This window comes from Ursus americanus, chromosome 14, assembly GCF_024610735.1.
Source record: "Ursus americanus isolate L20-20 chromosome 14, mUrsAme1.1.p, whole genome shotgun sequence".
Taxonomy (NCBI): Eukaryota; Metazoa; Chordata; class Mammalia; order Carnivora; family Ursidae; genus Ursus; species Ursus americanus.
In genome coordinates, this window is record NC_142140.1 from 69,670,978 (window position 1) to 69,696,216 (window position 25,239).

The 25,239-nt window shown below is 45.5% G+C and overlaps 2 protein-coding genes across 3 annotated transcripts in view; one reads left to right on the forward strand and one right to left on the reverse strand.

Annotated features, from left to right (window-relative positions):
* Positions 1–11,679, reverse strand: part of TTC19 (tetratricopeptide repeat domain 19) — a 29,067-nt gene extending 17,388 nt beyond the window's left edge. The window contains exons 1-7 of the mRNA XM_045778308.2: positions 11,440–11,679; positions 11,221–11,354; positions 9,246–9,356; positions 8,733–8,771; positions 7,945–8,001; positions 7,568–7,629; positions 5,232–5,326 (exon numbers count right to left, since the gene is read on the reverse strand). Coding sequence (XP_045634264.2) covers positions 5,232–5,326; positions 7,568–7,629; positions 7,945–8,001; positions 8,733–8,771; positions 9,246–9,356; positions 11,221–11,354; positions 11,440–11,623 — 682 coding nt within the window. The 5' untranslated portion in view covers positions 11,624–11,679. The remainder of the gene's footprint in view (positions 1–5,231; positions 5,327–7,567; positions 7,630–7,944; positions 8,002–8,732; positions 8,772–9,245; positions 9,357–11,220; positions 11,355–11,439) is intronic.
* Positions 11,680–11,771: 92 nt separating this feature from the next.
* Positions 11,772–25,186, forward strand: ZSWIM7 (zinc finger SWIM-type containing 7). 2 transcript variants are annotated; one of them, XM_087867663.1, is made up of 5 exons: positions 11,772–11,968; positions 14,177–14,198; positions 17,477–17,579; positions 22,172–22,276; positions 23,119–23,583. In XM_087867663.1, exons 1-5 carry the CDS (start codon positions 11,878–11,880, stop codon positions 23,176–23,178), a joined length of 381 nt encoding a protein of 126 aa, XP_087723789.1. In that variant the 5' UTR covers positions 11,772–11,877; the 3' UTR covers positions 23,179–23,583. The 2 variants fall into 2 exon arrangements, with proteins under 2 accessions (XP_087723789.1, XP_045634245.1); XM_045778289.2 differs by lacking the exon at positions 23,119–23,583 and adding an exon at positions 23,595–25,186 and having other exon boundaries at positions 11,776–11,968.
* The last annotated feature ends 53 nt before the right edge of the window (positions 25,187–25,239 follow it).

Below are 25,239 nucleotides of genomic sequence, written 5' to 3' on the forward strand. Positions count from 1 at the left end.
CCCACCAGTCTTACGAGAGAGCATTACTCTTATTCCCATTCTGAAGATCAAAAGCGCATAGGAATTACTTAATTTGACCAAAGTCACAAAGCAAATAAATTCGCAGAACCAGAAAATGTAAATTAATACAGTCCTTTCAAGGGCAAATTTGCAATATTCATCAACGATATTAAAATGTGCTGCTTTTGACCTGGAATTTGTCTGAGACACTAACCTAAAGAAACAGATCTGGACACCACCTATGTCGTCACAGAACACTTCCTTTCCATGCAGATACGCCATCCTGGGCTGAACACGGGCACGTATCTCTACTCCCTCCCAACGCATCGCTAAAATTGAGGTTAAAGGATGAAAAAGATATAAAGCTACAATGAAAAAAAAAAAGACCAACACAGAAGAATCGAGAGGGCAAAGATCAAAAGCTGTGGGAGATGACCAGCAGAGGAAGAAAGGCGGTAAGTGACTAAGGCCATGACAGGAAGAGGACTGAATGCTGCAGATAGCTACGCCAGGAAGCAAGCCAGCCGACAGGCGGCCCGGAGCCCCAGAGAAGCTTAGCAACTAAGAAGAGCAAGTACTACGGGTAACAGAACAATCATACACATAAAAAACAAGCAACAAAAACACCTCTGACTTCAGAGGAAACAAAAAGTCGTACACAGGGGCGCCTGGGTGGCACAGTCGTTAAGCGTCTGCCTTCGGCTCAGGGCGTGATCCCAGTGTACTGGGATCGAGCCCCACATCAGGCTCCTCCACTGGGAGCCTGCTTCTTCCCCTCCCGCTCCCCCTGCTTGTGTTCCCTCTCTCCCTGGCTGTCTCTCTCGGTCAAATAAATAAATAAAATCTAAAAAAAAAAAAAAAAAAAAAAAAAAAAGTCATACACAAAAGCAGATGCGCTCACGTGACCATGTGACTTGGCTTAACAACACGCACTACTGATATATCCGTAATAACGCAGACACAACCAAAGCCGCACTGCGTCTTCACTTTTCCGTAAGTTAACAGATTCTAAAAATAATAAATCAAGAAATAATTTTATGTTATTTGGGAATATGAAGGAAAATACCAGAGGACATTGATTAAGAGCTGACAACGAGGGACGCCTGGGTGGCTCAACCGTTAGGCGTCTGCCTTCAGCTCAGGTCATGATCCCGGGGTCCTGGGATGGAGCCCCGCATTCAGCTCCCTGCTCGGCGGGAAGCCTGCTTCTTCCTCTCCCACTCCCCCTGCTTGTGTTCCCTCTCTCGCTATGTCTCTCTGTCAAATAAATAAATAAAATCTTAAAAAAAGAAAAAAAAAGTTGACAATGACTCCAGGAAGCCATGTGGCAAGGAAATGCTATTTTTAAATTAATTCTTAGAACATTCCTTGACTCCTTATACTATATAGGTAATAAAATAGTTTAAAAAATAATTTGTTCTAAGAAACTATAGAATATGCAGAAAAACACAAATAAGACATAAATCCCCTATAAATTTACCAACCTGAGATAATCACTGTCTATATTTTGGTATCATGCAACCCAACTCTATATCTATATTTAATGTACATATTCTAGAAAATTAGGCTCCTCTTAACTATACTGTTTAGTAATCTGCTATTTTCACTTAATTTTTTATAGGCATTTCCTCAGAAATTACATACATATTTACAACATGAGGAACAAAATGAGTACCCTAGCCCAAGTTTTTACGCGAGCTGAAGTAAACACTTCTGGGATAGAGTTAGTCATGTCAATTAAAAGCATATGAATTCAATAATGGATTTACTTTGTTTAAAATGGAATGGGGGGGTCGCCTGGATGGTGCAGCTGGTTAAGTGACTGACTCTTGGTTTCAGCTCGGGTCGTGATCTTGGGGTCATGGGATCAGGCCCCACGTCCGGCTCCATGCTCAGCTTGGAGTCTGCCTGAGATTCTCTCTCTTCCTCTGCCCTTGCCCCTGCTCACGCGTGTGTGTACACTCTCTCTCTCAAATAAATAATCTTAAAAAAATAAAATAAAATCGAGTGGAATATATTTCTTTAGAAAAAATAAGATTAAGGATAACGTAACACATTTTCTGTATCGTCTAACTAGTAAAATATAACAACGTTTATAATAGAAATTAGTTTGCTTTCTCCAACAAGAGTTCCTTCGCCTGGAAAATAAAAATGTTTTCACAATACCTTACTAAATTAAAAAAAAAAAGCATATACAGTATGATCCCCAATTTATTTTTTAAAATGTAAACAGCATAGGGGGAAAATCAAGCCTGCAAAGACACACACTAAAAAATCAACAGTAGTTTTTTTCCAAGTACTATTATGGATGATTTTTATCTTTTTCTTCCTAATGCTTTTCTAAATTTCCTTAATTGCACTCGTATTACTTGTGGAGTCAGAAACTTTTAAGAAACAGGGGCGCCTGGGTGGCACAGCGGTTAAGCGTCTGCCTTCGGCTCAGGGCGTGATCCCGGCGTTCTGGGATCGAGCCCCACATCAGGCTCCTCCGCTGTGAGCCTGCTTCTTCCTCTCCCACTCCCCCTGCTTGTGTTCCCTCTCTTGCTGGCTGTCTCTCTCTCTGTCGAATAAATAAATAAAATCTTTAAAAAAAAAAAAAGAAACTTTTAAGAAACAGCCTAGAGTCAATATTACAAATGAAAGAAAGCAAGGGTGTGAGTAGTTCAAAAGTGACTTGATAGCTAGACTTGTTTTTACATCTTTTGTGAATTCCCTAGAAGCACTTCCATATCACACTGAAACCCTCCCTGGTCTACTGTTCTTATAGTCAACAATTACTGAGCCTCCGTTACGTGCCAGGCACTGTTCTAGTGCAAAGAATTCAGCAGTGAAAAAAAAACAGATGAAATCCCTAACCTTCTTTGATAGGGAAGACAAATAAAAAAACACTTGGAGCAAAAGTATACTTTTAGTGGCCACATAAACGTGAGCACACAACAGACACGCACACACTTCTACTTTCAAGTGTGAAGAAGAAAAGTAAAGGATAGGTGGGAAGAGATCATTCTTTCAGTCAGCACAGGCCTCCCGAGGAGGGAGCAAGTGAGAAGGCCTTGAGATGGCAACAAGCTTGTACAGAACAGCAGGGACAAGACCAGTGTGGTCAAAGTGGAATGAGCAAGGGGGAGAGCAGATGATGTAGGAGTAGGCAGGGGTCAAAGCATGCAGGGCCTTACAGGACAAGGGGTCCTGAAACTTACTCTAAAGGCGATGCAAAGGCACTGAGTTTTAAAAGACCACTCTGCCTGCTACATGGATAATAGACTGTGTGAGGGAAAGAAGCAGGAAAACCTTTGAGGAGACTTTACAGGTGTTCAGGCAAGAAACAATAATGGCCTGGACCAAAGCAGTAGGGTGAGAGGATGAGACGTGGTCTGACATGGATACACCTTGAGGGATGATGACTTCCCATCAGGAGTGAGGCAGGGATCATAGGTGATTTGTAGTGATTTGTAGGTTCTTGGCTAAAGCAACTAAGTGAATGGCGGTGCCATTTACTGACTGGGCTGACTGGTAGAGAAGCCAGTATGTAAGTGGCAGAAATCAAGAGACCCAGGACTCCTGGGTGGCTCCGTCAGTTAAGTGTCTGACTCTTGGTTTCGGCTCAGCTCATGATCTCAGTCAGGGTTGTCAGATTGAGCCCCACATCAGGCTCCATGCTCAGCTTGGAATCTGCTTGGGATTCTCTCTCTCCCTCTGCCCCTTCCCCCCAACGTGCTCTCTCTCTCTCTCCAAAATAAATAAATAAAATCTTTAAAAAAAAATGAAGAGACCCGTTTCAGACATGTTAAGTGAGAAATGACCACTAGACATTCAGGTCAAGATGTCAAGTAGACAGTTTTACCCAGTTCATGTCTGTAGTCCATGTGTAAGCTGGGGGTGAAGGTATGTAACTGATATTTAAAGGTATGGGACTACATGTTATCTCCTAGGGTGTGAGCCCCAAGGTCTGCTAACTTTAGAGGTGGCAAAGGGGAAGGTGAGTGACCGGTGAGGCGTCCCAGAAGCCAAGTGAATAAAGTGTCTCCAGTACCGGGGTCAGAGCTGCTAGTAAGCAGAGCAGGTAAGGTAACGACTGAGAACTCGTGACCTTGATAAATGCAGCTTCAGCAGAGTAATGGAAGAGAAAACCCGGTTGACGTTCAAGAGAGAACCGGAAGAGGGGCACCTGGTTAAGTGTCTGACTCTTGGTTTCGGCTCAGGTCGTGATCTCGGGGTCACGAGACCAAGCCGTGTCAGGCTCTGCGCTCAGTGTGGAGTCTGCTTGGGACTCTCCCTCTGCCTCTGCCCCCACCCTGGCTCTCTCTCAAATAATAAAAATAAATCCTAAAAAAAAAAAAAAAAGAGAGAGTGAGAAAACTGAAGACAACAGAGTACAGGTAACTCTTTCAAGTCGTATGTATTGCTTTAGGGACAAGGGCTGGCCACATTTCTCTAGCGTCTTGCTAGCTCTTGGCACAGAGTACATGTGAAGTAAGCATTACCAATGCTGAATCTGAGAAGTCCCGGTATTTCACACCATGCTAAGAAACCTGAACAGTTGAGAGCTAGAGAGCATCCTGACCACCCCGCTCTGTTCCTAACATCATTCCTGATGTTCTTCCCGCCATAATGAAGATGAACTACAAAAACCTGAGTTTCTCGAGGCACCGGGGTAGCTCAGTCAGTTAGGCATCGGCCTTCGGCTCAGGTCATGATCCCAGGGTCCTGGAATCGAGCCCCACGTTGGGCTTCCTGCTCAGCGGGGAGTCTGCTTCTCCCTCTCCCTCTGCCCCTCCCCCCGCTTGTGCTCTAGCTCACTCTCTCTCTACATAAATAAAAAACTCTTAAAAAAACAAAAAACCCTGAGTTTCTCTTCACCTTTTGTAACTTGGTACATATCTAAGACCAAAAGGTAATCAATCAAGCAGCATTGTGACTGGTAGCTGAATCAAGAGAAAAGAAAAAGACCTTCCCTTTCCGTGCCCCAATTTTCTAGAGAACATATACAGTAAACTCAACAAATAAATTATGAACATGTCACCAAAGGGTTAAAAGAACAAACAGTGATCAAGTCATTTAAACAAAACATCTTATTCCAAACCTTCCGCTGAGGTCTTAAAATAGCCACTTAATTCCCCAAATGGGTAACTCGCCCTCCCCCGATTCGGGTACCTTTCCCTCCATTACAGTGTAACAGTAAAGCTCTGTGGCAAAAAGGCAACGTCCAGAAAACAGTCAGGTTTCCCTACCTGACAACATGTCTTCTGCTAATTCCTTTTCTCTTTCAATTTTTTCCTCTAGAGTTGAAATGCAGAATTCATAGCCAGCAAGAGCAAATTCCTGTCTGTAAAGCAAAGATCAGCAATCGGCTGTTCACCTCTTCACAAACTCCTCTTTCATTCGCATTTTCCGGGCTTGGGTTCGAGCTTGGCAATACAGGAAGTGTACAACGGGAAGAGGGAATGGTGCTTCAAGTTTCTAAGGAGTATCAGTCTGCCATGTCGCAGAAGTTTTTAGTCACCCTAGCTTAAGACATAAAAAGCTAAGCATGCTGCTGTGATCTTAGTAAATGACAGAGCCAGTAGCTTCCACCATCTCCCACTAATGGCTTCCAGTGAGTCAGTGTCTCCATTTGGGAAAGCCTTACCCCCACTCAAAGTAATACTAACATGAACAGAGGCTCAGGCCACCTTCACGAAGGACGCTAACTACTGATCTTGTGCCATTTCTGACGAGGTTTACTAGCTTTGTTTATTAGCTTTCCAACCTGTTAAGTCTTTAAGGAAAGCTTCTTTTACATGAATGGAATCCCTGGCTATGGCACTAGAAGGCATTTAGCCTGAATCTAGCTCAGGACCCTCAACCAATTGGAGAGAATACCCAAACATCAGGCAGACGGACTCTGGAGGGAACAAGTGACAACCGCTGGTTTCTAGAAAGAGATGCACAGACACAACAGAAATTCCTTTTCCATCCAGAAGCTCAGCCCTGGTTCCTGTCTTCTGTTGTGGCTCTGGTTTCTTAGCAGAAGTGGCACTTCAGAGCTCGCCCCTTCTCCTCTAGTGCTTTGCAGGGGAGAACAGATGACCCCACTGTTGTACTCTGTTCTCAGAACAGAAGCTTCTCCAGACCACACTTTGGCAGGAGGGACCCTATCCAGCCGGGACTTGGAGCAGGGGGAGGCTGCCCACCAGATGTTTCTAGTCAGAGCAAAAAGTCGAGAAACAATTCCCTTACTAATATCAGCCTTCCTAAGCCCAAGTCTAATTATATATATTCTGGTCTCCTGCTTCTTTTAATAAAACTAAATGAAAAAATACTTGTGACAAGAGTACAGAGTAACTAACAGGCTAATTATCAGGGGCTACTACTTTCACTTGTATGAGAACATGAATTCGTCTTACTCTCCACTGTGCTTAGCTTCGGGCTTCTTTTTATCCCAGTTCATATCCTATCGACCTCCAGTTCTGTTTGTGACCCCTCCAAGACGGGCTGATCCCAGCTGTGATGCCCCCCCTCATGGGCCAACCTCAAAGCTCTTCAAAAGACTTGAAACCAAAGGCCCGCAGAAGTTCTAGCCCAATAGCGTCCACCCAAATGCAGGGAACCAGCAGGTTCTGTTGCTAACGAAGGAGCTGGTGCCTAGGGCAGCTGGGACCAGTGCCAGGGCCCCTTGCCTCAATAAGCCCTGTGGTTACAGCATCCGGTCTGATGTCATTCCAAACCTCTGGTACCCAACTGCTGTAGCAACTAAAAACCTAAGGAAAAGCCACTCTTGAGTCCTCCCTGAAATGCACTCCAAAGTATATAAATCTCTAGGAATTCTTTGCTTACATCCCAGGTGTTTCCTCTTTGAACTCCACCTAGAGAGAATGAAAGGCACCAGGCCTCGCTCGTCAGTGTTCCTGGGACCTTCACAACACATCCAAATTATTTTCTAGAGCCTTTCCTGAGTAGCAGGAAGATTCTTCTTCACAAGATTTTAGACTCATCTAATACTTTTAAATTAACACCAATTTCCTATCTTACTTATGCAGAGCTCACTCCTCGACTTGGAGGTGTGTCCCCTTCTTAAAATTCGCTACCTGATCACCTTTATACACTGCCAGCGGACTAGCCATGGAGACACTCCCACAGCAGCTCCTGCATCACTCAACTATGTATCTACTTTCCCGGTCTGTTGACACTGACATCCAAAAACAGTTCCTTCAAAGTATATTACCCCAACAGCTTTTACATTGCTCCCTCCTCTTCTAGGGAGAGCTAAACTAGTTCTAACTATAACTTCCCTTCCCAGTTCAAGCAGGAACAGAAAAGTTGATTAGCTCTGTCACAGTGCAGCCAGAGACGTGAGGGCGGTATGCCCCACTTAACAGGCTACTGGAAACGGGGGGGGTAAAACTGAAAGACTAGAGATTTCAAACATGGCGGGGGTGGGGTGGGGGACGGGACACTCTGTGTGCAACACCCAGTTTTTTGAGACCCAGAAGCCAAACGAAAATTATATAACATCCTAGGGTTAAAGTTCTCTGCCCATAGCCCAACTTCCTGGCTGCCGCCACACCTAGATTCTGATTCTACTCACCTATTTTGAGCAGCATAGATACTGGCCAGCTTCAGAGAGATTTCAATTATTGCATTGTCTTCCTGTTGGGAGAAAGGAAATGGAGAAAATTCATAAGTTAAATTAACTCGTGGATTATTTCTGATTAACATCTAGAATAACTTTGGCCTAAAAGCCATAATTTTTATCCTTCTGGAGGAATTAGGCAACTGGATCCCTCAGTAACTATGTTTTTGCACAAGTGAAAGACTGGTAGTTTTTATATGGGTCCAAGAGGAAAAAAAATAATCCACCTTTTTTCGCCAAAGCACATGGTGGGGGCTGAGCTGAGGTTTCAGGAAGCAAAACGATTCTGAAAACTGCTTCCACCAGGGTCCAATCCTAGGCAATGTCCTTACCTGTTGCATGCCCCCTCCAAGCAGGTAACTCATTGTTGCTTTAAAAAGTTTTTCCGCCTAAAATCATAAGGAAAAGATTTTTCTTTTACTTGGGACCCTGGATTCTAAGTACTAGTCTGATGCATCATCCCCTTGTAAAACACAATGCAGTCACTCATATACACCGAGAAAAATACCCTTGTGATGGGAAAACAGACAAAAATACCAGGACCCCACCTCCTCTGGGCACCTTAAAAACTACTCTGTGATGAACAGAAACCAACTTCAGAAATTAACTTTTCATCTAAACCTACTGTGGCAGAGACAGCAAACTATCCCCTAATTGTTCACTCTCCCATCCTTTTAGTTACATCTCCTCAGTTTTTAACAGGTCAGCCTCCTTTGCACTTAGGTTGGGTCATGTGATGAAGATTTGGCCAAGAGATGTGGGTAGAAGGAACGTGATCAATTTTTCAGTTCTATTTTATAAGGAAGCTGCCTGACCGCCCCTTCCTCCTCTTCGTCCTTCCGGGAGGCTGGGGGAGAGCCAGCTCACTTATGCAGACGAGAACACATCTTGGCACAAACTCAGGCTTGTGGGCCACTTCATGGAGCAAAGGTAACTACTGTTCTTCAGGGCCTAGCTGTCTACGGAATAATGCATTAAAGGAAATACACCTTCTTGTTTGAGTTCCTCTATTTTGGGGTCTCTTTGTTCCAGGAGCTGAGCTTTACCCTTACTAATAAGAGTTCCCTTCAAGCTAGTCCTTCACAAATTCAAGACACCACGAAGTGATTTACTTACTTACATTTTCAAGTTGACCCCGTATAAATGCTAAGTTGGCCATCTGAAAGCAAATTACAAATTGTTTTTCAGTTTAGAGCACTACATTCTACTCAATTTCAAAACCTTTAAGCTAACGACTCCCTTTTGCTTTTACCCTCTAAATAAAAAACACAGTTCAAAGAAAAAGGTATTTAACTAATTTGCTAAAATCAAAGTACAGCAATAGTGAGAATGTAAATAGTTGCACAATCTTTGCTGATGACAAACCAAATCTAGGTCCATTCATCACTGGAAAAAACAAATACTAATGACATTTACTTTTGGTGTGAGATTTAGACTTCATATAGGTGAAGGATAATAAAATGTTAGTACCCAAGGGTAATAAAAATTGAAAACAAAAGGAGACACAGTAAGTACAAAAACCAAAGAGCTTTACAACATCCTGAAGGTCAGGAGCGTAAATCAGGAGAGGGAACAACCCTTCTCTTGAATCCACCCTTCATCATCAGTGGCTCAGCCTGGTAAGAAGAGTTACCAAGTCATAAGTGTAAGTGATGGCCTTCCTGTTATCGCTCTGATAGGCAAGACGAAGAGCGTCATGTAAAATTAGCTCAGCCTCTTCTGGCTCATCTTTCATGATGCTCAACTGAAAAGAGAAAACAAAGAAAGGAATAGAAAATGAAATTTAAAGAAAGAAGATGTATGTGGTACCAGACAGAAGTGGATATGGCCATATATCCCAAGACACAGAAGACAGCTATCCATTCATTCATCAAATATTTATTGAATTCCAACTCTGCACCAGGCTTTATGTCTACAACGGTGACAGGGAGGTCAGCTTCCCTTGCAGCTGTGTGTGGCCACGTGACAAAGGTCTGGCCGACAGATGCAGACACCAGGAATGTGAGCAATTTTTGCATCCCATTTTATAAGGAAGCTGCTTGTCCTACATCCTCTTTTTCCCTTCCTAGAGGCTGGAAGTAACCCTGTAGGACAAATAAACTTAGTAACAACTAATGATATAAACTACGAAGAAAAGTAATGAGAAGGAACAATAAGGAGTCCCCTCTAAAGGAGTCAGAGAAGCCTTCTGAGGAAGGGAGGAAGTGACAGTTAAACTGAGGTAGGAAGGATGACAGTCAACCAGGAATTATGGGGAAAATGACCCAGAGAATAAGGGATGAATAGAGGCCCTACAGGCTGAAGAGGATGGTTTTCAAAAACCGTTCAAGAAACAAAAGGAAACACATGTTGTGAAGAGGACACAGAGTGAGCCAGAGGATTACTGCTAAACGGGTGGCCAAGGCACAGTGGGGTAGGTTAGGTAGCGTCTTGCAGGCCTTGGCAAGGAGTTTGGATTTTATCATAAATACAGTGAGAAGTCACTCAAAAGTTTTTAGGCAAAAAGGTTAACACAATCTAATTTATATTTTTTAACTTAAATATTTTTTAAGACTATTTAGAGAGAGAGAGAGAGAATGCACATGATGGAGGGAGGGGGGTCCTCAAGCAGACTCCCCACCAAGCAGGGAGCCCGGAAGTGGGGCTCGAACTCACAATCCTGAGATCATGACCGGAGCTGAAATCAAGAGTCGGAGGCTAAACCGACTGAGCCACCCAGGCGCCCCACAATTTACATTTTTCAAAAAAAGTATTCTGGCTGCTGCATGAAGCATGGGGCAACAGGGCGGACAAGACTATCAGATGGCAGGCCGTGGCAGTGTGGCCAGGACGGCAGCAGAGGGCACACAGAAAAGGGCAGATTTCAGAAATACTTTGCATCTGGTAGCAACGGGATTTGTTGCTGGGCTGGGAAGTGTACTGAGAGGCAGTGGTAAGGTTTAGGAATGCCTAGGAGGCTTCCAGGCTGAAAAACTAAGTAGATGGTAGCAAAGAGAAGATGGTGAAGGAATGTGCTGGGGAGAGGTCTTTGAGATCAACAGTCAGGTGTGAGAGGCAGGTGAGGCCTCAAAGTGGAGAGGGCATGTCAGCAGCACACCGCAGTACAGGGATATAAATTTGGATGTCGTTAGCACCGAGGTGGTAGCGAGCCCAGTGGCAGAGATGACATAACCTGAGGAGGACAAAACAGAAAAAAGAATGTGGCAAAAAGGAAGACTTTACAAAGAACAGAACCAAACCGAGCACAACCAACACTCAAGTGCGTTTTCTGGACGCTACATACATGCCCAATTCTCGAAGCCAGGCCCATCGGCTTGGCTGGCCCCCTGATAAAAACAACTACATTTCCGCTAATTTTGCTCGGATAAAAGAGCGATGCCCGTGGTGCCACCTCCATCTGCACTGGGGACTGCAGCGGTTTGACTGCGGGCTCTGGAGTCTGACAAGCCTGGATGGATGCCAACGCCGCCCCCCCACCCCCAACCATGACCCATCGAATTCCGGGCAATTCTACCCCCGGAGCCCCCATCCAGTCTTGGGGAAACTGGAGCGAGCACTGCGCACCCCCAGGGCCAACGAACAGGCCTCGCTCACAAAGGCCGCCTCACCTTGGCTCGCTTCAGCAGCTGGATGATCTCGGCCTCGGCCTCGTCCGCCGCGCCCTCGGCGGCGGCCCCGCCCGCTCCCTGCCGCTCCTCCTCCTGCTCCTCTGCCGCAGCGGGCCTCGAGAACCAGGCGAGCGCTGCGGGAAGGGGCTCTGAGGTCACCGGGCCCGGCCTGCGCCCCGGTCCCCGCCCGGCCGGCCCCGCCCGGCCCGCGCCCCTCACCTGCCAGCAGCGGCAGCAGGCCCGGGCCTCCGCCGCGCGGCGCGACTCGAGATGCCGGCACCCCCACCTCAGGCGCCCGGCCTCCTGCCGGCCCCGGGAGCAGGCGCGCCGAGCAGGCCCGGCACCGCCGCCCCGCGGCCCGCAGGAGGCCTCGGCCCAGGTTGGGGCTCAGGAGCCGGAACATGCTCGCGCGGCGTCCTCGGCGCACTGCAGGCCCGGCCGGATCCCAGGACGTCCCGCCCCCAGCGCCGAGCGCCCTCCGGATTGGTCGGGCCGCGAGGAGGGAGGAGGCGTCGTCGTGTCCGCCCGCATGCGCGTGACGCGCGATGACGTCACTGCGCCTCGCCCCGCCCCCGGCCGACGGCGGGAATTCTCCCTAGAGCCGTCGGAGCGTCGCACCTGCTGGGCTTTTCGGGGAGGCTAACGGCCTGTGACGCCATGGCCGTCGCCTTACCGGGAGTCACGTTGCCCTCAGTCGTCGAGGAGCTCCTGAGCGAGATGGCCGCGGCGGTGCAGGAGAACGCGCAAAGTACGGGCGGGAGGGCGTGCGTAGCTGCGCTGTGGGCGGTGGACCTGGCCGGGACGCGCGGAGACTGGAGAGGCGGAGTTCTCTGGGCCGGCGGGGCGCCGGGTTGGGGGCGCAGCCCCTGCGCTCTTCGTCCTGGTTTCTCCGAGCTTTTTCTCCTGTGGTTCTATTCCCAAACCCCAGTTCATTAAAAATAAATAAATAAATAAATAAATAAATAAATAAATAAACAAAAAGAAAGAAAGAAAAGGAAAGGAAAAGGAAAGCCAAATTTGTTTAGGGAGCAGCGCAATAGTTCCCTGCAGGCCGGCTGGGCAGCAGGGACAGTAGTGCTGGGCGCTGCCACGAAACCCGTGAGAAGGGGCCTCGGGCCAGGAGGGCGCAAGGGACGGGAACTTGCGGGGACATACGGGGAGGGGAAGTTCTGAATTATTAAGCTTGCCTGTGGTCTTTTTTACCCCCCCTCAAAATCTTAATTTAAAGATTAATCCACGCGTACATTGTGTGCACCAGATAAATATTTTAGAACCATAAAACCCAAATGCATACGCAGTGACTGGAGTAAATAGGGATATTGTGCAAGTACGGGCTATTTCTCTGACCAGCAGAGGATGCTCTGTGACTGTGCTTACCAAAATCACCCAGGTGATCTCAAGATGTGTTCAGGGCATGCTAGAATTAAGATGGTAATTCTAATCAAAATGCATTGACCAATTAGAACTACTCGGCCAGTGTAAAAAAAATAATAAAAATGGCCGCTTAATAGCAGAGCAGACCTCAAAACTGCCGCTGCTTTTTCACTTGGATGACTTTTGTTTCAAAAGGACTGCACTTTGAAAGGGTTTATCTTGAGTTACTGTACTTAAAAGGTTGAGAAAAGTAATCCGTACTGACACAAGGATAGTATATATGTTGAAAAGATTAGGCCAGCCAGGTATTCAAATATATTTGGATCCCCAAAAGGATGGGGAAAAAAAAACAATCTGTCAGCTCAAACAGTGGTTGGCAAAATGGGCTCTGTCTGAATGGGTTAATCCATGCACTGTGATACTCTTGGCTCAGGCAGAGGGACCTTGCCATTGATTCGTGTTTATTTCCAGCAGAACCGTTTCCTGCTATTTTAAAATATTTGCTCTACATAGTAATACACTATTCCTGATCCCTATCCTTCAATGATAATATTTTTAGATCGAGATTCTGAGTTTACACTTGTATGATGATGTGATATCTAATCACAGCTGGGCCACATAGGAAGCTGTGGTTACTTTTCCTTTCCTGCATAACTTTGTTTTCCCTGGAATTACAACTGTTGTGGTTGTGTTTTTTTAGTTTTCTCTGTATGTAATTCAACCTCAAACTCTTTACCAGTATTCTAAATCTCTACTCCATATGTTCAGATGAGTGAGATGTCAGTTTCATTCTCCTGTGGAAATCTCTTCTAGAGCCTAGACTTGCTCTACTATGGCCTGACTGCTCTCCTAGCTGTTTCCTGAGATCTTCCTTCACCATTATTACCCTAGGAATTCCCTTTGCCTATGTCGAGTGGTATGTTTAGTATATCTGCAATTTTCTTTTTCTGGGTTTACAGCCTTATTTTATAGAGCACATCCTCTAGTAGCTTCCTGAAGAAGAGTGCATGAGGTGTACTTTTTGAAGCTTCAGACGTCTAAAAAGTTTTTTCTAACGTCACCCTTAAATGATAGCTTGGCTAGGTATTGAATTATATGTTGGAAATAATATATTTCCTCAGACATCTGAAAGCATTATTCCACTACCGTCTATGTCCTTAAATTTACTTTTAAAGAATCTGTATTAATTTAACCCCCCGGCTTCATCCCCACCTCCAAAGCGATCTGGTGCCACAGATTTCTGAGGGTTTTAGGGGGAAGAGGGTACTGGATTTTGGAGTATAAATGAGGTTATTGCTTGGCTATCCATTGCTAGCTTAGGATTCCAGTTTCCTTAGGTCTTGTAAATTATTTTCCAGTGTATCTTAGCTGTTGCTTCTCCCTGTCCTTTCATCCTGGGGAGTTTTATGTTTAAAAAAAAAATTCTTTTGTTATTGTTTAGTGGAGTATTTGGAAGGAGTAAAATTAGATGCATAGACTTCACCATCTTATACAAAAATCTTTTTGGTTATAGTCTTCTAAAGATTTTGTGTGTGGCCACTGGTTTAACATGATTACCTTTCTTCCCATTTGTGTTTTACAGTTCCTGATGAGCATCTGTTATCGTAAGTATATATCCTGTTGTAATTGGGGTTTTTTTTAACCGTTAATGTGGTTTTTAAAATTTTATTTATTTATTTAGAGAGCTGGGGGAGGGGCAGAGACTAGAGGGAAAGAGAGAATACCGTGCAGACTCCAAACTGGGTGCAGAGCCTGACCCAGTACTGGATCCCACCACCCTGAGATCATGCTGTGAGCCAGAATCAGGAGTTGGATGCTTAAGGACTGAGCCACGCAGGCGCCCCAACCATTAACGTGTTTTAAAGGCCAGATCCTTTCAACACCAACTCTTGATTTTTAAAAATACTTACTAAACTAAGAACAATGTTTTCTTGATACAATTGTTAAAAATACGTCCAAAGCCATTCTTGACAATGCAAGGTATTCTTGTGTTGTCCTATTTGCCACTTTTCTTTAACATTTTCTAGTAGGGGTGCCTGGGTGGCTCAGTGCCTGGGTGGTTCAGCATCTGACTCTTGATTTCAGGTTGGGTCATGATCCTGGGGTCCTGGGATTGAGCCCCGCATCCAGCTCCCAGCTTGATGGGGAGTCTGCTTGTCTCCCTCTCCCTCTGCCCCTTCCTCTGCTCATGTGAGCTTGCTCTCGCTCTCTCTCATAAATAAATCTTTAAAAAACAAAACAAACCCATTGTTCTAGTAGTTGTAGTTGTTACACTGACACATGAAAAAGAAATTAGAAACATGGCCTATCTGCAAGGAAAGACATTTATCATTATTTGTAGATGATATAAATGTTTAAAAACCAAGGGAATAAAGGGTTTTTTTTATTACAGAGATAAAAAATTGTTTTCCCTCATACACAAAGTTCAAAAATATAGCTACATTCTCAGTAGCAACAAAAAAGTGAAAGCTACCTAGGAATAAGTGACATTTAATTTATATGCATATGTACACTTATATTTAATAGTCTAGAAAAATATACACCAACCAATACCAGTGATGATTTTAGAGCAAAGAAAAGAGATGGAGTTTAGGTTTATAAAAGGGTTTAACTTTTTCTCTGCTAATGTTTTATAGAGATTATGTATTATTAGAAAACAATTACTACTTTTAAAACAAAGAGAATAGGCAAATAATAAAAATGTAAATTAGCAAAAACATTGGGGAAAGGGGTAAATCTTCCTAGTGATCATAAATATACAAATTAAAATAATGACATAACTTCCCATCTATAAACTGGCTATCACAGAAAAGATGTTGGTAAGAATGTCCCAGATGTTGACAAGAACGTGGAGAAAAGGGTAATTGATACCCTGCTGGTAGAAGTGTAAATTGGAAAGTAATCTGGCAACAGGTGATAAGAGCTTTAAAACATACATATTCTTTGGTTAACAAATTCCACTATAAGAGTGTATCCCAAGGAAGTAATCCTGCACGTTCACAAAGATTTTACAGTGAGCGTACTCATCCAGTGTTGCTCACAGTAGCAAAAACAAAAACAAAACCACCTGCAAACAATCTAGTTATTCACATGAGATTTAAGAAACCCTAATTATCTAAAAATAGAGTTTGGGGAAAAGCAAGATAATTCATTTCTACAGTGGAAGTCTTTGTAACCACTAAGAGTCAGTAAAAAAAAAAAAAAAATATTCAGGAGGTGTTCACAGTAAGTTACAAAGTTACAAAGGCAGGTTTAAACATTCTTCCTAGATTCTTTTTTTTTTTAAGATTTTTTATTTATTTATTCGACAGAGACAGAGACAGCCAGCGAGAGAGGGAACACAAGCTGGGAGAGTGGGAGAGGAAGAGGCAGGCTCATAGCGGAGGAGCCTGATGTGGGGCTCGATCCCAGAACGCCGGGATCACGCCCTGAGCCGAAGGCAGACGCCTAACGACTGCGCCACCCAGGTGCCCCATCATTTTTAAAGTTAACTGTGATTAATTGATAAAGTTATAACCAAGTTTTATTTATTTCTCTTTGTCCATAGAGAGTCTTCATATGTTATTGTAAAAAATTTAAAACTCTTCCCATTCTAATAGTTTGTTGTATCAAGAGACTAATTTGTTGGAAAATGAAGAAGTTGAACATTTTAATTTTGAAGATAGTAGCTCTGTCTTCATGTTTTAGGTCAGATCACATGAGTTCTTTAAAACAGTAACTTCCCCAATTTAGTTCAACCCATCCATTTTATTTTCCAGTTTATAAAAATACTCCTATTCCTAAAAAAAAAAAAAAAAAGGTTCTTGGTTGGGGCGCCTGGGTGGCTTAGTCGGTTAAGCATCTGTCTGCCTTCGGCTTGGGTCCTGATCTCAGGGTCCTGGGATAGAGCCCAGGCTCCCTACTCAGCAGGGAGTCTGCTGCTCCCTCTGCCTCTCACTCATGCTCTCTCTCTCTCAAATAAATAAATTTTAAAAAAATGTTCTTGGAAAATAAAATATGAAAAGCATCAACAATCATACCACCCAGTGATAATCACTGTGACAGTTTGGTTTATTGCCTTTTTTTTTTTTTTAATTAAAGTTTTATTTTGAGATCATTGTGGATTTTCTTTAAAAAATTTTAACATAATTGAGAGTTTCTAAATACCTAATTTTGTGCCCAACCATTCTCACCTATCATAAGAATTTTCCCACACACCAAATTTTTTTCTGATCTATCGTTTAAAGGTGGATAGCCTTTATTACTAATACAGAAAGTACAAATTAATACCCATCGGGTGGTCAACATGAAAATCTCTGATAATACTGGTATTGGTTAGGATGTGGGGAAAATAGGACTCACACAGTGCTGGGGGGACTGCGGTTTCCACTGTGGAAAGCTGTTGGCAACACCTCTTAACACTGAAGAATGTACGCATCCTAGGGCTCAGCAACTGTACTTCCACAACCAGGAAGAATTCTCATGTGCGTCCAGGGACGTGTGCGGGGATAACTGAGTGTCATTTGTAATGTAAAAGAGAAACAATGCCTTTCAGGGTTCCTAAAAAATAAAATGTATGTACGTACAATGGAATATTACTCAAAAATTAAAAGCATATATCAACATGCATCATTTTTAAAAGCACGTTGAATAGAAAAAAACAAGCTGCCAAAAAACCCTACAATACCTTTTTATGTTCTAAAACTTAAAAAACAAGACCATAGGTACATATGTATATATGTGTGTGTGTGCTATGTGTTGATTAGTGGGTTTTTGCTGTATTGTCTTTTTTTCCCAAATTAAAAGGAATTGTTTAAAAAATGCCAATGGGGATCCTTTGGGTTAAGTTCCCGAGCTGACTGTTCGAGCAGGCAGTCTAATCTGAAGCCTCTCTGTTTCCCAGGCTGAAGTTCATCTTCGGCTCATCAGCCATCCAGGCCTTGGACCTCGTGGACCGACAGTCCATCACCTTAATCTCATCGCCCAGTGGGAGGCGTGTTTACCAGGTAGAAATCTAGAGGTGGGGATTATCTCAACAAGGAACCCCCTTAGGACAAAAAGTTTTCGTGAATCCCGGTATTTCCTGGGCTACTGAAAAGCAAATGACCCACCTTCATAAAATCGGTGAATTAGTAGCAATGTATACAACGAGCAATGATGCTTTCTCAAGTCTAATGGAGTAGAGTCGATTTTTTGCTTCCCTGTGTTTGGTAACAGGCACTTTTCCCCAAAAAAACTGTGCTGATACTTTCACCTTGTTCATTATCTCTTGCCTACAAGCAAAAGCCAAAATGCATTTTGAGGTCCTCCTACATGCTCACGTTCACCTATCAGAAGTGATCTTTCAAAGCTGTTGTCAGGAAGTATTTATTAAGGGTCAGACTATGCCGAAGGCAGTTGTCTACTTGGACTTTAGTTTTGCCCTCTAGAACTTAAGATGCGTAGATCCGTAAAGTAATACCTCTTATCAGACTCTGAAAGACTCAGATTTCCATGTGTTGTTGATAATTCCCACAAAAAGCCCAACCAGGTATTTATCTTGCAGGAAACTGAGATGCAGAAAAATCAACTCCTCTGGCAGCTGGGATTTGTAACTGCTGTCCCACACTGCCTCTCTATAAACAGTGGGCCACACTCAAACCCATTTCCACTCCCCCACCCCCAGTGTAGCTGTATGAGACCAGGGTAAGTGCCGTGGGATTGAGGGAGGGGAATCTTGTGAATGAAATAAAAATATTGGCAGTGTTCTCCTAAAATTTTGAGTCTGGGGGCCCCTGGCTGGCTCAGTCGGTAGAGGGCATGACTCTTGATCTCGGGGTTGGAGGTTCGAGGCCCACGTTGGGTGTAGAGATTACTTGAAAATAAAAATCTTAAAGAATAGTAAGATTTCCTTAAAAAATTTGTGTATGTGTATATCTGGCTTGGAAGGAGTAAAGAAGCCATCGGCTCTAGTATGTAATCTAGGTCTTGCTGAAGACCAGGAAGGGGGAAGTTTTTCAGCATTTGGATTCTGGTTTATTTATGATCAGCTTCTCACCGCTGAGACCATGTCAGTTACTTCCTAGTGAGCGAGCAAGGCCGACTTGGGCAAATAGGTGCTTAGTGAATTAACCGGCCATTCCACATTGTAGCATAACTTAAACAATCTGGCAAAATCTTCTTCCTTTTCTTCATTAAGGAAAATGGGGTAATTAATGTTGAGTGCTGGAGTTAACACTTTTGGATTGTAATTACCTAAAAGAAGCTACCTATTAGAATTTTGTCAGGATGGGGCGCCTGGGTGGTGCAGTCGTTAAGCGTCTGCCTTCGGCTCAGGGCGTGATCCCGGCGTTTCGGGATCGAGCCCCACATCGGACTCCTCCGCTATGAGCCTGCTTCTTCCTCTCCCACTCCCCCTGCTTGTGTTCCCTCTCTCGCTGGCTGTCTCTCTGTCACATAAACAAATAAAATCTTTTAAAAAAAAAAAAAATTTTGTCAGGAAAGCAGTTAAATGATATTGTGCCTGACGAAGTATTTCCATTCTACTTCTTAGTGTTTTTATCTGGGGTTTCTATGTAGCTGAAGTACCCGAACAAGAAGGGCCTTTGAGTTTTTCCCACATCTTTTAGTTTCAGAGTTTTTTGTCTCCATTCCAGTATTAGCATAACAGTTGGCCTGTGCAGACTTCTAACTGCCCTCTAGTTCTAAGATCTAGTCATTAGTTTGTCTTAAAGATTTTGTTTGAAATATTTCTGTTGTTGACTTTTTGTTTCTCCCAAGATTGCCACTTGTTTAACTTTCATCATTCCCATCCTGTATTGTATTACCTTACTTTACTCATCATAAAAATGCAGACTTCCTGGGGCGCCTGGGTGGCACAGCGGTTAAGCGTCTGCCTTCGGCTCAGGGCGTGATCCCGGCGTTATGGGATCGAGCCCCACCTCAGGCTCCTCCGCTATGAGCCTGCTTCTTCCTCTCCCACTCCCCCTGCTTGTGTTCCCTCTCTCGCTGGCTGTCTCTATCTCTGTCAAATAAATAAATAAAATCTTTAAAAAAATTTAAAAAAAATGCAAACTTCCTAGTCCTGTGGCTTTCAGCTTGGACTTTGAATTAAATGACACTGTAGAAAATTAACCGTAATGGTCTCACTATATACCAGTAGAGTCCGAATTTGGCTCAAGTCGGAGGTTCTCTGAGATGATAAAAGTTGAGTCAGACACCCTGATACCTGCTGGCCATCTTTCCATGGTTCCACCTTCTGATACTGTTACCGTCGTCCAGGTCCAGTGGTAATTATTCCAAAGCCACCCCTATGTTGTTGTCACCTGAGTTGCCTTTCTGTAAATTTTTGGGTTCACCTAGAAAGGGGCGATGCATCACTCAAGAGAGGGTGAGTTACAGTGTGGCAACAGTGACCCCCAGATGTCAAGGACTTACAAAGTTTTGTCTCATTCATGCTTCACATCCATTCGGAGTGGACGGCCACCGCACTCCAGAACACCCTCACTCAGGGATCCCAGCTGGCGTAGCAGCCCGTCTCTGGAATACTGTGCGTCTCGCAGCAGAGAGAAAGGAGGATGCGGTCCGTGCCCATCGCTAACGTTTCTGCGTGGCTGCTCCCGTTTCCTGGCGAAAGCAGGTCCCATAGCCAGCCGGGATTTAATAGGGCAGGAATGTAAAATCTTTCAGATGCACGGAACACAGGGAGCAATAAAGAGTACAGCTGAGCACTGTGACGGCTCCTGAGAGGCGGGCAGCAGCCGTAAAATAAAAGTGTGCCTGCGAGTGGACGGCCGTCCGGGGGGGTCACGCTCCTCAGAACCCAGCCGGAACCACAGCGGACTTCCTCCAGGGGAGGCTCCTCCGAGTCTGCTCATGGGTCTCCGTTTCCTATTCCCCAGCTGTTTCTTTTTAAAAAGCGCTCTCCTTCTGGGGATAAACATCGCAGACCGTGAGCGGGAGCAGCGGGCGCAGTTCCTGGGAGGGGAGGGCGTTTTCCACTGAAGGCCGAAGCCGCTGAGCGAGACGATCCCGGAGGTCAATTTCCGGTAATCATTTCTAACTCAGATTTTTGCCTGATGATTGGGTTCATTAGTCATCTGATGGCTAGATAAGGAAGGAGCAAATTCAGAATTTACTATCTCTTGATAGTATTTACTGCCTCAGGCGGTTGAACGTTGTACTTTCAGTCTTAGCCGGCCCCTGGCAGAGGCAGGCGAGAGAGCCCTTCCTCAGTCACCGGGCTTTGATTCAGCATAGTCTGGAGTGTTCTCGTGGATTGGGGACCCACAAAAAGGAGGAACCAGGGAACGGTTCAAGTCACCGTAGAATTCCAGAGGCTTATGCCTGCTTCAATTTAAATCTAGAGAGAAGAGGTAGAGGAAAGGATGAAATCTAACGTTTTATTCATTGGTAATGGTTCAGAGACCCACGAACTGTTCTTGTCACTGCTGGATACTGGGTTTTTCCCAGGATTCAGTGGACAACAGTCTGCTTTCGGACCATTGTCAGTTTGACAGTCAAGCACAAGGCTGGAACACTGCTCTTCGGTCGTGGCCTTCCCTGTCGCTTTAGTCTTTGTTGGGGAGAAAGAGGGAAGAACCTCAGGAGTGCTTTTTTTCTTTTCTTTTTTTTTTACAGTCCTGGCCTTTTCATTTCGAACGCCATCTCAGAGCCTAAAACTAAGCTGAAAGCCCTGTGGCAGATTCCTAAGTGGCAGGCCATGGTAAAATACCCCTCGGGACACTTCTACTTACGTGGATACTGATTTTACGCTTCCGGTTTAGAATTTAACTCCAGGAGTGGAGCCCTGGACATTTCTGGTTTTGGCTGCTTGGTGGTGGAGAGACAGCAACAAGTGATTTCTCTGACAAGTCTGCCCATCCACGCCACAGACACATCCTAATTTCCCTGTACGCCTGTCTCCCTTTTGTCCCCTGACTACCAACAAGACGGTCTGTTCCGGGACCAGGCCTCTTACCAGCCCCTCAAGTGTATCGTCCTTCCATCCTGCTGGACGAGTAGGCAGATCCAGGCTTGCCTCTTCGGAGACCTCCCCCCTGGGCCTCTGAGTCACCCCTTTTGCAAGCTTCTCTGCTTTATTTATTCTTCCTGTTCTCAAACGTTTTTCAAGAGCCCTCTCCTTCTTTCTCGCAAACACCGGTCTTCCTGCCTCACTGCTTACTCTTTACCTATCCTCACACTTTAGGTGTGCGGTGGGAGCTGCAGAAATGCACGCACCTGTTGTGAAATACCGAAGTTAAGAAGCACCACGATAAGCTGTGTCTGAGGGGACCTTCCCCCTCCACCTCTTTCTAGGCCGCTCATGGAGTGGGCTCTCTAACTCTCGAGGTGGAGGAATGAAACGGGTGTGTGTGGTTGGTTGAACTAGTCTGAAATTCCAGTTTCGTTGTATGGAATCCTTGAGGGCAGAGCCCCAAGGAGGAGAGTCTACAGGCAGGGAAGTGGCGTCTCCACTTTTGGGTAAAACATGACAGTGGGTCCTCCCAGTGTGATTTGCAGGGCAGCACTGAGCGCTCAGATGGGTAAACTCAAGGGAATGAAGCAGTTTCCTAGCACGCGTATCGAAGTCTGATCTCACCTGTCCTCTTTTTTCTAGGTACTTGGAAGTTCTGGTAGAACATACACATGTCTGGCTTCTTGTCATTACTGTTCCTGTCCTGCCTTTGCCTTCTCAGTGCTGCGGAAGAACGACAGCCTGCTGGTGAGGATGGGGAAGGCTCTTCCCGCTCTGGTCAGATTAGGAAATTCTCGGCCCTTACCGCGTGGCTTAAGAGTTGTACAAAATGGGAGTGTTTGCTGTGTCGAAACAAATAGTTCATTGTCTTTGATGGCCGTCCGTCGTCTCTTTTGGGTTTACCCTCCCAAAATGCAGTGTCACTGTTAGATCTATATCCATTACCTGATTTTTTTTATTTAAAAGGTCACAGATGAAGCTTTGGGGAGGGCAACAAGGTAGTCTCGAAGGCTGGCTCTGGGGAATTAGACGGGCCAATAAAAGTATGAGCTGAACTGACTGTTGGCAACTTTGCGTATCCCCTCCTCCAGTTGTGAGGTGTTTCTGCCCACTGCCCGTAGACAGCCTGGCAGTTAGCCATGCCGGCCACGCACGTGGGGCAGAGAGCACACGGAGACTCGTGCCTATTTCACAGGCGCCCAGAGCATCAAGCAGGAGCAGGATATACTCACGTAACTCCTTATTTCAGAGGAGAAAGCACTGCCCACCCGAGAGCAGGTAGCTATTTTATAAGACTTGCCAAGGAAAATTATAGTACCCACTCCATTCTTCCCCTTTCTCTTACACTGTGAACTTGGTAAGCATCTTGGGAACGGGGTGGCTGGTTGGGTATCTCGTTGTAAAAAACCACATTCACAGCTGACGTGTCCTAAGTGTTTCACCTGTGAAACCACAGGATTAAATTTCGGGCCACTTCGGTATCTAAAGCTGTGCGTGTTCTGTGACAGAGGGCCCGGCTGTCCCCAGAGGCGTGTACAGGCCGACAGAGGGGAGGGTTCTACCACCCACCCCGCCTCCTCCCCCTGTAGGACAGCACGGCGGTGGAGGGAGCAGACCGCAGACTCAGTGTGTGGGTGAAATGGGGATAAGACCCGTCTTCGTGGGGCAGCTGACAGATTTAAGTGAGATCATCTGTGAGAAGCACTGAGCAACACGGTAGGTCAAGGATGTTCAAGGAATGTTCGCTGTCGCCGTGAAGAGCTTTCCGAAGGGTGGAAGGAAGCAGCAGAGCTGAAGATGAAAACGCGGGGCCTGTCTTGGTTCTCACTGTGCGTGATAAAGCCTGTGCCAGCTGGGTCTAAACTATTTCCCGAACAACAGGCAAAGTAAAACTTCCTCTATCCCCTCTGATTTCTAGAAAGAATACATCGTGTCGTCTTCCGCTGCAGTTTTTAGGCAGGGAGTCCATAACCTGTGAGCCCCACTCCTTTCCTAGTAAATGTAGCCAGGGGTCTTGGTCCGCTTCGGCCCTGCCGACCTGTAATGGGCGTGTTTTGTGTTCCAGTGCAAGCATCTCTTGGCGGTTTACCTCAGTCAGGTAACGAGAACCTGTCGACAGCTACAGGTCTCTGACAAGCAACTGACTGACATCTTATTCACGAAGAAGAAACAAGAAGCATGAAAGGTACAGACTGAGCATCTATCTTTGAAAATAGGGGTCCCACCCAGAAACACATTTACCCTACCAGGGTTCACATGGAAGCGAGGTGAAATTTCTTCTGGAGGCTTCTTGTCACCGTCCCTTTTCCCTCCTGGACAAGAGACCGTGCGTTGCGAGCTGGGATGTGTCTATACTTCGAAGCTCTACAATTTCTCCTGAGAAGTCGGAGCCAGCCTCTGAGCCCCGTGGGTCAGCTGTCTAGCTGAATCAAGCATTTGTCCCAAACAAAGCCTAACATCATGTCCTATCTGCAATTAGATTTTTTTAAGATTTTTTTATTTGAAAGAGCGAGCATGTGCCGGGGGAGGGGCAGAGGGAGCAGCAGACTCTGCGAGCAGGGAGCTCGACGTGGAGCTCAGTCCCAGGACCCCAAGATCATGACCTGAGCCAGAGGCAGACGCTTAACCAGCTGAGCCACCCAGGCACCCAGTGAGTCGGATTCTTAAGTTACTGAAGTACTAGTAATTTTTAAGAGGTTGGAACGGTAGATGAAACTGGTCAGATGAATTTTGTAACAAGCCAAAGGAAGGAAGGGACTGAAGGTCATGCCCTGAAGGAAGCAAAGAAACTGCGATGGGCCTCAGCTGGACCCGGAGAGAGTGAAGGAGCCGTGACCGTGCAGGTGAGACCCTGTGCAGCCCAGGAGAACTTAGTAAGTAAAGCTGTTCCGGGCCAGGGTGGGAGCCTGGAGGGCCAGGAATGCGCTGGCTCCATGGGGACTCATAAAATCAGCAGCGTCGGGGCGCCTGGGTGGCTCAGTCGTTAAGCGTCTGCCTTCGGCTCAGGGCGTGATCCCAGAGTCCTGGGATCGAGCCCCACATCAGGCTCCTCTGCTGGGAGCCTGCTTCTTCCTCTCCCACTCCCCTTGCCTGTGTTCCCTCTCTCGCTGGCTGTCTCTCTCTCTGTCAAATAAATAAATAAAATCTTAAAAAAAAAAAAATCAGCAGCATCCTCTTGCTCGCGGGGATACCGCAGGAGGAAATGCGGCAGTGAACAAACAGAAGTGACAGATTGTACAGCCCGGGGAACACCCGCCCCGGGCCCCCAGAACCCTGCGGCGGGGACTCGAACACGATGCAGAAAGGGCGAGGGGGGCGCCGTGTTCCCTGGTGCGCAGAGCCTTTCGTTGCCGCAGATAAAACCTGTCAAGACTTGACTCCTTGGGAAACTTGAGCTGGGTATAAACTTCTCTTTTTAAGCAGTCTTCATAATAAAGATCAGAATGTGGATGCAGCACCCTAAGCTTGTTGGGAAGTTTTATTTTTATTTCACCTAATAGACGTACACGGTTGTATGATTTTTACTTATGAAAATGTTCACACTTGGGCTCCAGCAACTTGAAGTTCATGGCCGAACTTCAGCTTGGTAGAGAAAGGCACCTGACTACCTAACTGTGGAAGGGGCAGATGCAGTCGGGGAAGAGGAGGGATCCCATCCCTCCAGTTTCTTCCTCCAGGGTGGTTTGCAGTACATGGAAAAGAATCTTACC

What these genes read in the sequence shown, in the direction of transcription:
- ZSWIM7 (XM_045778289.2), top strand. Translation starts at nt 11,878, where the DNA reads ATGGCCGTCGCCTTACCGGGAGTCACGTTGCCCTCAGTCGTCGAGGAG. An exon ending in GGTGCAGGAGAACGCGCAAA is followed by an intron (nt 11,969 to 14,176) that starts GTACGGGCGGGA and finishes TGTGTTTTACAG; the next exon opens with TTCCTGATGAGCATCTGTTA. An exon ending in CCTGATGAGCATCTGTTATC is followed by an intron (nt 14,199 to 17,476) that starts GTAAGTATATAT and finishes TCTGTTTCCCAG; the next exon opens with GCTGAAGTTCATCTTCGGCT.